General features: G+C 40.3%; 1 protein-coding gene across 1 annotated transcript in view; it reads left to right on the top strand.

Annotated features, from left to right (window-relative positions):
* lamb2 (laminin, beta 2 (laminin S)) overlaps positions 1 to 12,761 on the top strand; it is a 46,228-nt gene that overhangs the window by 12,053 nt on the left and 21,414 nt on the right. Inside the window, exons 3-7 of the mRNA XM_061074740.1 lie at positions 4,140 to 4,309; positions 4,420 to 4,555; positions 7,756 to 7,829; positions 7,974 to 8,162; positions 9,794 to 9,857. Of these exons, the coding sequence (XP_060930723.1) occupies positions 4,140 to 4,309; positions 4,420 to 4,555; positions 7,756 to 7,829; positions 7,974 to 8,162; positions 9,794 to 9,857 (633 nt within the window). The remainder of the gene's footprint in view (positions 1 to 4,139; positions 4,310 to 4,419; positions 4,556 to 7,755; positions 7,830 to 7,973; positions 8,163 to 9,793; positions 9,858 to 12,761) is intronic.

Genomic DNA, 12,761 nt, shown 5'->3' with positions numbered 1-12,761 from the left:
TCTCTTGACCCTTTTTTATCCTTCACCTGCTCCTGCTGCTCATACTGCACTTGCACAGTTAGAGCCTCTACTCTGAAACCTACACTCTTAGTATTTTTAAAGAGCTTTCAAGTGATAGACACCACCTTCCGCTCTTCCCATACCTTCCCAACCTCCCCAAGCCTGTGCTTTCCTCTCTGGTTTACATCAAGGCAGCAGTGGTCTGATCACCGTCAACTATTCGACTCTGGCGTCATCACCCTGTCAGGCCTGTGTGTTACAGCACCAGTGTGACAATAGCAAGAAACGATTCATCAGCAACACTCTTTATATTCCTAATCATAGACATTTAAACTGACTGAGTTGTTCTATATTGTAGAACACACCACAGTTACCATAGAGATACAGTAAAAAAATCACTTCCCTAAAGAAAATGGCATTAACTTCTTTACACTGTAGTTATTTCATTTCACCTGGTAAATGGTCTGTATTTATGAGCTTTTCTAGTCTTGATGACGTCTCAAAGCTCCTTACAGAGCAGTTTTTGCCACACACTCACACACACAGTACAGTGCAGTGCATCTATGGGCAACACTTAAGCTATCACATATCACTCACAGCTTTCAGAGGCAAATTGGGGTTCAGTGTCTTGCCCAAAGACACCTCGGCACACAGAATGAACGGGAGTGCGGCAGAAGCGCCGACCTTCTGGTTAATAGACGAACCGCTCTTCCTCCTGAGCCACAGCCGGCTCTGGTGCTATGAGTGGAGCTGTGAAGACTGTGCAGACAGAAAACACACAAAGATAAAAGACAACATGAAAACCAATGATTAGGCGACACATCAGACGTCTGCCTCACTCCCGCTCCTCCCTGATCTCACCACACACACATGCACACACACCTTTGATAGTGTGCCAGTAGGTTTCAGATTAGATATCAAGTTGCATCTGCATGGGTTTTCCCACTGTCTGTCTGTACGACAGCTCTTCTGCGCTGTGTCTCCACCTCTTTTTCCTCAAATCCAGCCAGCCATCTGACCTGCTCTGTTTGTGTTTGTTCACACTCTCTTCCTCTCCGTCTCCCACACTTAGAAAAAGGAAAACAGAATGACCTCAGGCCTTTATTATCACCGGCTGTCATGTCAGTTGTGCTGATAATGATAAGTGCTGAGCAGCTCAGATCGCTACCTTGTATTTGTAAGTCTAATAAATGTCTTTGCGTAGTCAACAAGCACATACTTGATGACTGATTTCACTTGAAAATTAGAGGGGCTGTACTGCTGTAGGTGTGTGTTTGTGACACACATCTTATACCGACTTGTTACTCACTATGCTGGCACCAACCTGAGCCTTGTGCAGATGCCAGGCAAACACAGGTTTCCTCAAGTGTGTGGGTCAGGATTGTGTTTGTGTCCATGTGAACTCCTCCTCCACACAGTTCCCAGCAGGCCTCCTGTCAAGACCTGATTGCAGCGTCAGGCTGTGATAATAAGATGTCTCTGTCTACGTTAATCAGTGAGCATCCTGAGAGCGTCCAGACTCTGGCAGGTACAGCAGGCCGTCTCTCTTCAAGCCTGTCAGCATTAAAAAGTTATGAAATCTCACTTTCTGATGCACACAATTACAGAGAAAGCTGACATCATACCAAGCTGGCTGCCATGTGGTAAGACTTGCCTATAGGGATGTCCTAAGCTTCATGGTTATCTAATATAAGTGAGCTTGCAACAAAAGATGCAACAAGCTATTAGAGTAGGATGCAGGTTAACTAAGAAGTAGTATTTAAAAAAGCTGACCCCAACCCTAACCCAGGAAAGAACCTATTAAAGTTTGGTGTGGATCTGGATCAGGGGGCGCATCCAGGAAAGACAGTTTTCAACACTTTTGTTCATGGATCTTGATAAAAGATCAGGCAGGGTACTGATATTAATGAGTGTGTGTGTAACAAGAATAATTATTAATAATATTGTTAAAAATTTAATTAGAGTTTGAATCGAGTGAATTTAAATCTGGTTTCACAAAGGATAGGCCTTGGCAGCGGTATACCCTCTATACTGAATGCCATTCTAGTTCTTTGTATGTAAGTTTCTGAACAAAACATATAATTTAGCATTTAAACAAATATTTGTCTCTTCTCAATTTGTCTCATGTATTTAGCGGTTCTCAGATTGACATCAGGACTTTTGTAATGTATAAGGAGTACTACCCTGCTGCAACAGGCTACTCAGATGAAGTTGTGAGTTATGGGCTGTGTATGTGTGAATGTTTAACACTGATGATATAACACAGACTGATGTAGGAGAAGACTAAGCCTTGACTTTTTTAATCTGTTGTGGAATGTGAATATAAACCGTGTTAATTTGATTCACTGGACGTGTTTACATGTTGCATATTTTCACATATATATATATATTGGTCTAGATAGTATAGAGGGAGGATTATAAACACCTGCTGTTGACAGTCTATAGATTGACAGCCAAACCCCTGGGTCTCCCTCCTCATACCAGATTTCCTCATAGCTACACACACACACACACACACACACACACACACACACACACACACACACACACACACACACACACACACACACACACACACACACACACACACAGACTACAGGACCCAGAGGTCTGTGGGAGGAGAAGTCAAGACGTCCAGTGGAATGTAGTTCAGCTTCTGCAGGATGTCATAGGTTTATAAGGTTTATTTTAACTCCCACACATAGCACAGCTCCTCAGTAACAACAAGGTTCCTGTGCCTTTATCACTGACAGACACACTATCTCTAAAAATGCTTCTCTACTTTTATGTCACATCATTTTTTAGTTTGAGCGATGACTAAATATTTAATCATTGATTTTTGAGATCTTAAACTTCCAACCTTGCTGGTTTAAGTCAACCTCTGTTTGACCTGCATTGGGGAGTTTCTAGATTTAGCCGGGAGCTGGGGCCTCATGTCAGGTCATCTGTTTGGGACCCCTGCAGACTGCAGAGCCTGTTAACCTGCAGGGTTTCCTTGAGATAATCCCGCTCCCACTGGATGTTGTCCCAACATTGGATCAACTCTTGATCAAGCAGTAGCCGTGTAGGCGTGTCGGGAGGAGGGGGTCAGTCTCCAGACCCTAATCCTGTGGTCGATGACCTTAATGATGTTTTTATAAAGAAAAGTCAATAATAAAGGAATACAAATCTAAATCAAAAAAGTATAATATAATTTACAAAAGTGTTCCTTTCAATGCAGAAACATTTTAATTTTAGTCAGCCATTTGACAGGGTGAATTGTGGGTCGATTTTCTCTCGTCGGTTAGGTTTTTTCTTTTTGCGTTTTTTGTTAAGTCAGATGAGCAAATCTACAACATGTCATCCTCTACAAACAGAATAAAGTTAAAACAATTTAATATGGTTTAATATTTCATGTCAGCTATATACCCAATCAAGTTATCATGCAAGGTTTCTTTTCTTTTACCAATTACCCAAGATTTTCTGTGGTTGACATATAGAATATGGCCATTAATGGTTTCAGTGCCTCATTAAATGTATGATGTTAAAATGAAATTACTTAAACATGACAGATTTTTCAGGTGGGTGTGGTCAGACGTGCAGTGATGTCACAGTGTCCTGGAGTACACCTGTGCATCACTGCAGACGTTAAACCAATGAAGGTCAACAAAGACAGAATTTTCAGGGGGTGTGAAGTTACTAATTAAAAATTGCACACAAATCATCCAATCAAAGTCTTTCTAAAGACGCTGCAGTCTGACTGTACTCACTTGAGAATAGATTCATTAATACAGTACGTGCATCTGAAATATAAATCGTGTGAGATCACAACTCTGAGGTTGATTTAATCAGACTTAGAGGGAAAATGAGTCTCTATTGTCATAAATACAAGCGTTAATATAAAGCATTGCTGTGATATCCCTTTTAACAGACCGTCTGCACCTTATTCACCTCTTTATGTTTAAAGCACTGTGAAGAACTGACTTAGATTCTGACTTTGTGTGTAAACATCCACAGATTAAGTTCTTGAGTTACTTGTAGTACTTCCCGTCCTGGAGTCTTTCTTCCTCAGGATGTGATAAGACCTTTACATGTTGTGTCTTTTTCTACGCTGGTTTTCTCTGCCGACTGTGATTAATTATCTGTTTTCTCCCTCACAGTTGTGGCTGCTGCCGCTGCCCAGGTGCCTGACTACGCCCACGGCTGTGCTCATGGCAGCTGCTACCCGGCAACAGGGGACTTGCTGGTCGGAAGAGAGAAGAATTTGAAGGCCTCATCTTCATGTGGGATGAGGAGAAAAGAGCCGTACTGTATCGTCAGTCATCTTCAGGTCAGTTGAGCACAAAATTGAGTTTTGTGCCTGTCTTTGGGATTTCTGTCTTTCTCATTGACCCCCAAACACTGACCTGTTGACACTGACCTCTCCCTGTCCTGTTGAAGGATGAGAAGAAGTGTTTCGACTGTGACTCTAGACGGCCATATGACCCCGTCTACAACACGATCAATCACCGAATAGACAACGTAATCACCGCCTTTAAACCTCACCGCAAGAAGTCCTGGTGGCAATCTGAGAATGGTGAGAAGGCCTCATTTTCTGCACTGAACCACAAGCTACTTTCATACTACTACGTCTTCATTTGAAACCGGCACTTTACAAACTAAAACACATGCATTTTGACTCTATATCAGTTTTAATCTCAGTCCATACTAACATGCCTGATAATGCATGTCAAATGACCGCTCACATACACTGGTGTTTAGCAAACATGGGTTCAGGCTACTGTGAGAGGTTTAACACTGTGGGCTATTTTCTCATTTGTGCATTCATGTGTTTCTAAACTATGCGACTATGTCTGAACAATTCAAGTGACTTTTTTCAATTTGCTTTTTACGCATCAGTGACTGCAGATATTGTGTTTTTGGATGTTCAGTATGTCCATTTGATTCTTTCAAATATGATAACTCAGGGAAGTGCGACTCAACAAAGAATCAGACTTTGGTGGTCAAAGGTCAGACCTCACAAATCAAAAGGCTTTTGACCATAACCCAAATCATAATTTCATAGGTTGAAGGTCAACCACACTGTGAGTGCATTATGTTCGGCACAAACACCACTCATCCTGCTCCTCTTCTACATCAGCTTTGCTGTGGTTCACACAGCAGCTACACAAGTAGATGACTGGGTTCATTTCTCTGTCAAACACAACCTGAGAAGGGTTTTCTTCTATCATGAAGGGTTAGTAATGTTTTAATCTTTTGCTTAAGTACAAAGCTGCAAGACTCTAATTTTTATTTTAACCTAAACTTGCTGTAACCAGTTTTAGTTAAATTCTCTCTGAACCTTGACAGCAAAACAGACATCAGAGAAACATTCAAACGCTTTATGTGCTCTAATTAAATGTCTGTGCTCTTTATTCAAGAATCTTGTGTAGATTTGTCTTTCACCTCATCAAAGCTGTGTTATGAATAGTCTCAACATTCATATTCATGGCTACAAATTTGCCTTAAACCTTTAATTAAAGTCACTGAAGTAATAACTTTGAAGTGCTCATAAAAGCATTGACATATAAGAAACTTCTCATGATGATGTTTTAATTTGTCTTTGCCAAAGTTGGTATAACAGAATGTCAATTAAATAGTTAATTTGGCCTTTAATTGTAAATGAAATGTATTACTATTAGAGGAATAGAGTTAGGATAGAGGGGAGGAGATATCAAAACTGAGTGGATATTCTGAAGCAGAAATTATGCAGAAAATGGGGAAAAGAACGAAGCACTGTGGCCAACATCCTCAGGCCAGCTACAGATGAGTTTAATGACAGGGTAGGTTCTGCTCTGGCCTCTCAGCAGAGTAAGGAAACGGGCACGACAGAGGAAGGAGAAACGTTCTGACGCAGAGATAAAATTGGAAGATGATGGAACAGAGTGAGGGATGCTAGTAAGTTAAACTGGTGTATTTCCAGGTGTCCATAAATCTCCATGTCAATGAGTGAGTGCTGAGCTCTGTGTTGGACACAAGGCTCAGTGCAGCTGTTTGGGAGCCATGACACTGTAATGGAGTGCTGCTGATGACAGCACTGTGCATCACTAAAGGACCCAGAATAGAACACAGACTAACAGAAGAAGGAGCAGGGGGACAGGAAGTTTAGCGACTATTTTTACTCCTGGTTGCTGATCCTTTTCCATGGCATCTTCGTGGCATTTCTCTGCTGAAAGTGGCACTGTGCACAGTTGGCCTATTTGATATGAATTACAGTGCTTTGATTGTTTGAGCTCAGAATTTGAATGGTCATTTCCTGGAGCTGCATGCGTACAAGCAGCCATTAAAAGGCACAGTTAGTGAGTGTCAGCTGCACAGAGGAGCAGGTGTGTGTCTGTTTCCTTTCTCCTCTCAGTTGAGTATGTATGACTTTCTCCAAAACTTCTCAGTTAGAAAGGCTCAACATTGACTGAATTATCCAATCACTTCCTTCCTGCAACCTCTCTTTCTCCCCCTCTCCATTCATCTGTTTTACCCATATACAGTCAAGGGTTTTACCTCCTCTCCGACTGGGTAACACCCTTCCTTCTCTTTCCTTCCTGTGCCTTTGTCAACTTTTGATTACTGGTGGATTGTTTTTGCGTATGTTTGCATGCATCTACCGGGAAGACAGTTCCAGTTGGTATGTTAAATTAAGTAGCTGCAAAAATCTGTAAACACCTGGAATCAATGCTAATCCTTTTACATAAAAAAACACCTTTTTAGCCCTGATTCAGTCATGGCTTCCAATAGATCATAACAGTGATCGCCCACTTTAAGAATGTCCCTGGTTCTGCAAGTAAATTTGACCCGATAATCAAAATCTATATTTAGATAATTAATGGGATTTTTACCTCTTGAACCAAACTGTTGAGCTCTACATGGCTGAGTTGCAGGCTGTGAGGCCAGAGTTATCACAACCATCAACAAGCTGAGAGACGCTAAAAGGAAGTTATAGTGAGGATACATGACCAATCCATTTTTATCACATGCTTCAGAAGATAAAACCAGGGAATCCCACACAGTGTGGAATCACTCGATACTACAATGTTCCCGTCCCCACACTCACACCAGACTCCAGATTTATTTTCTATTCATGTCAAGAGTTTTTGATCCTTCACACTTGATGTGCAAGATCTTAATTTGCAATTACTCTTTGCATCAGGTAAATACTGTGTGCCACTTTCTTCACCTGCAAATGTTAAACTGGGGATTTCCCCAGGACGCATGGATGTGTGTAGTTTCTGCAAAGCATGTATTACAGTCATCATCTGTAACCTGTTTTTCATTAGTGATTTGAATGTGTTAAAAAGAGTTGTGTGTCCTCTTCTTAAAAAAGTTACTGGATTACAGTGTTTAGTTTGTAAAATGTAAAATGCATGTGCTGTGGCTTTTATGTATTCGTACACAGGAATGGGAAAGTCCTCTTGGCTTTGTGCTGCACACAGAACATGAGTGAAAGTCGTTTTCAGAGTAAAGTGGCCTTTCAGAATATTTGATGCCCTACAACTCAGGAAGTGCGTGGGATTTTCCGACTTGCTCGCTACATTTCTCTTGCCAAGACTGAATGTTTCCTGTCAAGACGCCATTTGGCGAGCCAAGAGCACGGAAGCTACTTCACTGACTGTCGCTAACCACTATACTCTATCATCCATCTGTCAGAGACGGATGATAGAGATGTAAAATAGGTGTATATGATTTAAGACATGTTAAAATAACTTCTCTCTGTATCATTATCTTTGTGTGTGTCTCTCTCAGGAAAGTCTGATGTCTTTATCCAATTGGATCTGGAAGCAGAGTTTCATTTCACTCACTTGATCATGACCTACAAGGTAAAAATAAAAGCTGTTTTATGAACTTGACCTTCATCTACACAAAGCTGAAAAGAATGACTCACAATGACTCCAGTTGTGTTGTACCTCGTTCTATTTCCAATGAAAAGTGTTATGAAACTGTGTGACATTCTTGTTTTGCAGACCTTCCGTCCAGCGGCCATGCTGATCGAACGCTCAGCTGATTTCGCTCGCACCTGGCAGGTCTACCGCTACTTCGCTCACGACTGCGCCGCTGCCTTCCCAGGAATTTCCCAGGGTCCTTTGCGTAACATTAATGATATCATCTGTGAGTCGCGTTATTCTGACATTGAGCCATCAACAGAGGGAGAGGTGAGCGGCTGATTGAAGAAATAACCCTAAATGACAGTTCAAATGAGCTGTACAACACAAACACTAAAGCATGATTTATTTTGGTGAATTCAAATAAAAGTTTGATATTCATTGTTTAATTTCCTAATACATACATTTTGATATGGAAGTTAGGTGTATTTCGGATGTGAAGTTTCACATCTAATGTTTAAGGAAATGTTCCATATTCTGGGAAATGTATTTACTTCTCACCAAAAGGGAGATTAGATGATTCATACCACTCTCAGTCTATGAGCTTGGCATAAAGACTGTAATCAGAAGCAAACTGCTGCATAGTCACGCTCTTTAATGAGTTTAATTAAATCCGCCTATTTGTCTTTTTTATTGTGTTTATTGTACAGGCTGTGCTCCATGGTCTCACACCGCACCCCACACTCTTTCTCTAGTCTCTTCAACTCATTTTGTTTAGCAGTGAGCATAGTGTTGAAGCAAATGAAGGCTCTGCTGCAAGTTTGCTTTTTTTGAGTTTCTTTCACGAGGACACTGTCCTGTTGGACCATGCCATCAAGCTGAGTCTGCTCATTAGTCGCCATGGTTACCTGCTGCTTTAGTATCGTTGTGGAGGTCACTCGTCAGAGAACCTCTATATAAACCAGGCAGAGTCAATGGGCACAGCTGAGGTTAGTTAGTACTGTTGGGAGACTCCCATTTTGTTGACAAAGGAAAAAGGGCAGAAAGACGAGAGGAGAGATGGCAGCATGTCTCAGCCTTCTCTCTCTGATGATTCTACTCCGTCTTATTCTTATTGAAAATATCTGAATTATCATGAGGCTCAAGACTGAAAGTTTGCCATCATTTTCCGTAGTTTTAAACAGTTTTTGTAATATTTGTGATGGCACAGTTAGTTTTTACTGACTGCCAAGAGACAAATGTGTGAGTGGTTGTGTTAAATACGGAATAAGAGCAGAGCAGCACATCACACACTGTGGCAAACAAGTTTATTTCTACATTAAAACATGGTCATTCAAAGTGCTTTTTATCTAAATTAATTAATACTGAGTGTTTAATAAGCATGTATGCCACAATGATGAAGACTAATTAGTTTTCCTTTTTTTCTTTTTTGTGTGCCTATAGTTGTTTAGTTGTATAGTTTTGGACCATATAGTCCTCTACATAGACGTCCCTGTATAGTGAGTAGGGGAAGGGAAGATGGGTTTGGGAGTAGTAACCCTACACACAAATCACTCTCCAATTGGATATAATGTGATGATAAGTAACATTTAAAGATGAGGTTTTTCCCTATTTATCTATATATCATTTATAGACCTGATTGATGTTCTTGTCTAACTTTGACGCGAACCAAGTAAGCAAATTTCCCAGAATGCTAAGCCACTCCTCCTTTATCATGTAGCAGGTCACACACTAGTTTACAGTTCATCAGATGCTGCATTTTAAATCATGCAGTGTGAAGCATAAAGGGAAGGAAAATGAACAAAACGATTGCATTTCTGCGCAAGAAAAAGCACAATATCTTCTGTGCAAACCCTCACGCTGCATAAGCTCTACTGTTTTTAATTCACATTTTAAGTCTCAAACGTAATGTTATGTAATGTGATGTGATGTATGCTAACAATATGTATTCCCTGGTCCAGGTCATCTACAGAGTGTTGGAGCCAGCCATCAGGATTGAAGATCCATACAGCCCGGACATCCAGAGTAGGTCACACTAACACAAACACATTTTCAACAGCAGCTGATGATACACCATTACCCCGTTCAGACCTGCTCTTAACATCTGTCTTAGTGATCCAATCAAAAGTGGTCAGAGATAAGTACAGGTCTGAAGCTACCCACCTGGTCCTGAGACGCGATCACCCAAACCACATTGTCTGAGACACATGTTGCCACCATCATGGACCGTGAACGAAAATGCTGAAGCCCTTTGACCTGCTGTCGTTTAAACTTATTTTTATATTATATATTATATATATTAACACTGATCACCACCTAATAATGAATACTTAAAAATTTGTAAAGTTTTTTTTTATAAATATCAAATAGGCCATAGAATAATGTCGGCTAATGTAGATGTTTCCCTAGTTTAGGGGTATATAAGCTTAAAAGCTCTACAGCATAGGTAACAGAAGCTGTAAATAAGCTTTTATTTAAATGATATACTCAAATACATCAGTCAATACAGTCAAAGGTTTAAATCAAGCAATAATATGGGAAATCATACACAGATTTTAAAGCAAAACCAGTTATTTCACAGAAAATTCTCTCCTGTTCTTTAGTTGGTTTTGTTCACATTTGTCACCTTAAATCAAACTGGACACAATTAGCTCTTGTTATCCAGCTGTGACACATTATGGACTGGAACAGCTTTTCTCTGTGTGCCGTGAAACATGGCCCTGCTGTGTGGAAGCCATGGAGAGATGTGAAAAGCAGCTGTTTCTCTCCCACACAGCCTCGCTGTCATGGCCCTCATGTTTAGACTGGCAGGACATGAGAGCTGTTCACAGAAACCCGAGCTCGGTTTCCACTGCAGCAGCAGAGGTTGACTTGTCCTGTTGTTAAATAACTCAATGCAACTAGCCCTCGTGGAGAGTTCTGACCCCTTCACAGCTGAACAATCCATTTTTTATGTCTGCTGTTGTAAAGACAATGAATCACAGCCAATGTGGAACTTTTTTGTCCTGACTTTAACCTATTCTGCTTCCTTAATTAGGAGACCATAACCCCATCCCGACCCTGACTCGAACCTTAACCATCTAACATGTAAAGCATTTGACCGGCCGAGCCTTAGGGGAATAATACACAGCCTGAGAGGAGGCACGTCAGGGAGGCTTCTTTTCTGTCCAACTGCATCTCTCTGTGTTCCAGCATTTGTTCAACTGGCCTTTCAAATTTTATACAATAAACTTCAGATCAAATATGCCCCGCAAGCAGCACTTCATAACACCTCCAAATACTCCCTATTCCTTTATAATCCTATTTATTAAAAAAAATAATCTCTGTATATATTTCTATATGATCTAGTGCAGGTATTTTCATGATATTGTAGGAATGTTTGCATTCGTTAAAAGAAATGCTGAGACTTTCGAGATTTTTGTCCCTCAGGTAACGTTATCGAAACACAAAATGTGCTGTTGTCTCTTATAATAAATAAATATTAACTTAAATAATGTTTTCTTATTTCAAAAGTTAAGTTTTAAGATCAGAGAACTTAAGTTTTAAATGCATTTTAGCCACGTTAGTCACAAATTAAACGATAGTAGCCATTTTTTACTTGGCATGTTGACATACCCGCTAAACGTCATCATGTGACATTGAGTTAAAAGCACCATAGCCTCACAGACTCTTTTATTTGTCAAGTCTTGCTGATATTTCAGAAGTGATGTTATTTATTTGATCAGGAGAAACACCATTTGAAGAATGAACAAAATGTATTGCCATGTACATTTAGAGATGAATGTGATTTAAATTATTATTTTTAGTGGTTAGACCCAACGTGGCATGGCTTCATAGTATAGGAAACCTCCAGAGGTCCAGACACTGGGGCTGGGAAGTGGGATCATGTTGAGGATGTGAGGAAATGAGCTGATTAGAAGAGGAGAGTGAAAGGGAATGGTGAATGAATGAGACATAAAGAAAGCATTTCTGATTGAACTGTAATGCTTCATTACAATTAATCAGGAAACGTGTATACTTACGCTTGAAATATCAAAGTGTTGTCTGCAACTCACTCAACTCCATGTATATATTCAGTTGAAAGTCACTGCTAGCTGACGAGCAGACTGTTCTCCGGTCTATATTACTGCATGAGGAGAAACAGACACTGCCATAGTGTAGTGGAGCTGGAGGGATTAGCTCTTGTCTGTCAGAGTCGGGCTCTGTTACTGCAGATAAAGTCAGCGAGGAAGGATCAGAGTGTGGAAGAATATAAATTCTCCCATGAAGCATTTCATCCGTCTAAATGTCAGACTGTTCTTTCAACTGCAGCACAGTTTCAAATGACGGGAAAGTCTGTTTTAAATCTTTGTCATATTAATTTTTGTGGAGAGAAACAGCTTTAAAGCAGAATCAATATAGACTGAAGTTCGTCTGTTGCTAAATTATGAATGTTATGTTCATAATCATCATAATTATATGATAATAGGTATTCACTCTGAGCCTACTGGTATGCATATTTAATGGCGCCAGTATTGTAGTACTGTGTGTGTGTGTGTGTGTGTGTGTGTGTGTGTGTGTGTGTGTGTGTGTGTGTGTGTGTGTGTGTGTGTGTGTGTGTGTGTGTGTGTGTGTGTGTGTGTGTGTGTGTGTTTGTGTGTGTGTTTTATGGTGAACAGCTGGACTGTAACAGCAGAGGATGGAACATCTGTTAAATCAGATTGACAAGGTGATAAGACAAATACATCTCTGTGGAAAGAAGTCATTAAATGTCTCCCCAGTAAAAAACCCTCCCTAAAATAATTTTAAGGAGGGTTAAGAGGCAGGATGTGGGAGGAACCATTTCAACACCCTATATCAGTACTGTACGTCATCTTCAGATTTTCCATCGTCCGGGAATGTACTTCATTCATACAAAATACAAATAAGCAATAAACGTTCATAAATTGA

The sequence above is a fragment of the Limanda limanda genome, chromosome 7, assembly GCF_963576545.1.
Source record: "Limanda limanda chromosome 7, fLimLim1.1, whole genome shotgun sequence".
Lineage (NCBI taxonomy): Eukaryota > Metazoa > Chordata > Actinopteri > Pleuronectiformes > Pleuronectidae > Limanda > Limanda limanda.
Note: the sequence above shows the minus strand (reverse complement) of the source record. Positions and strands in the feature narration are given on the sequence as shown.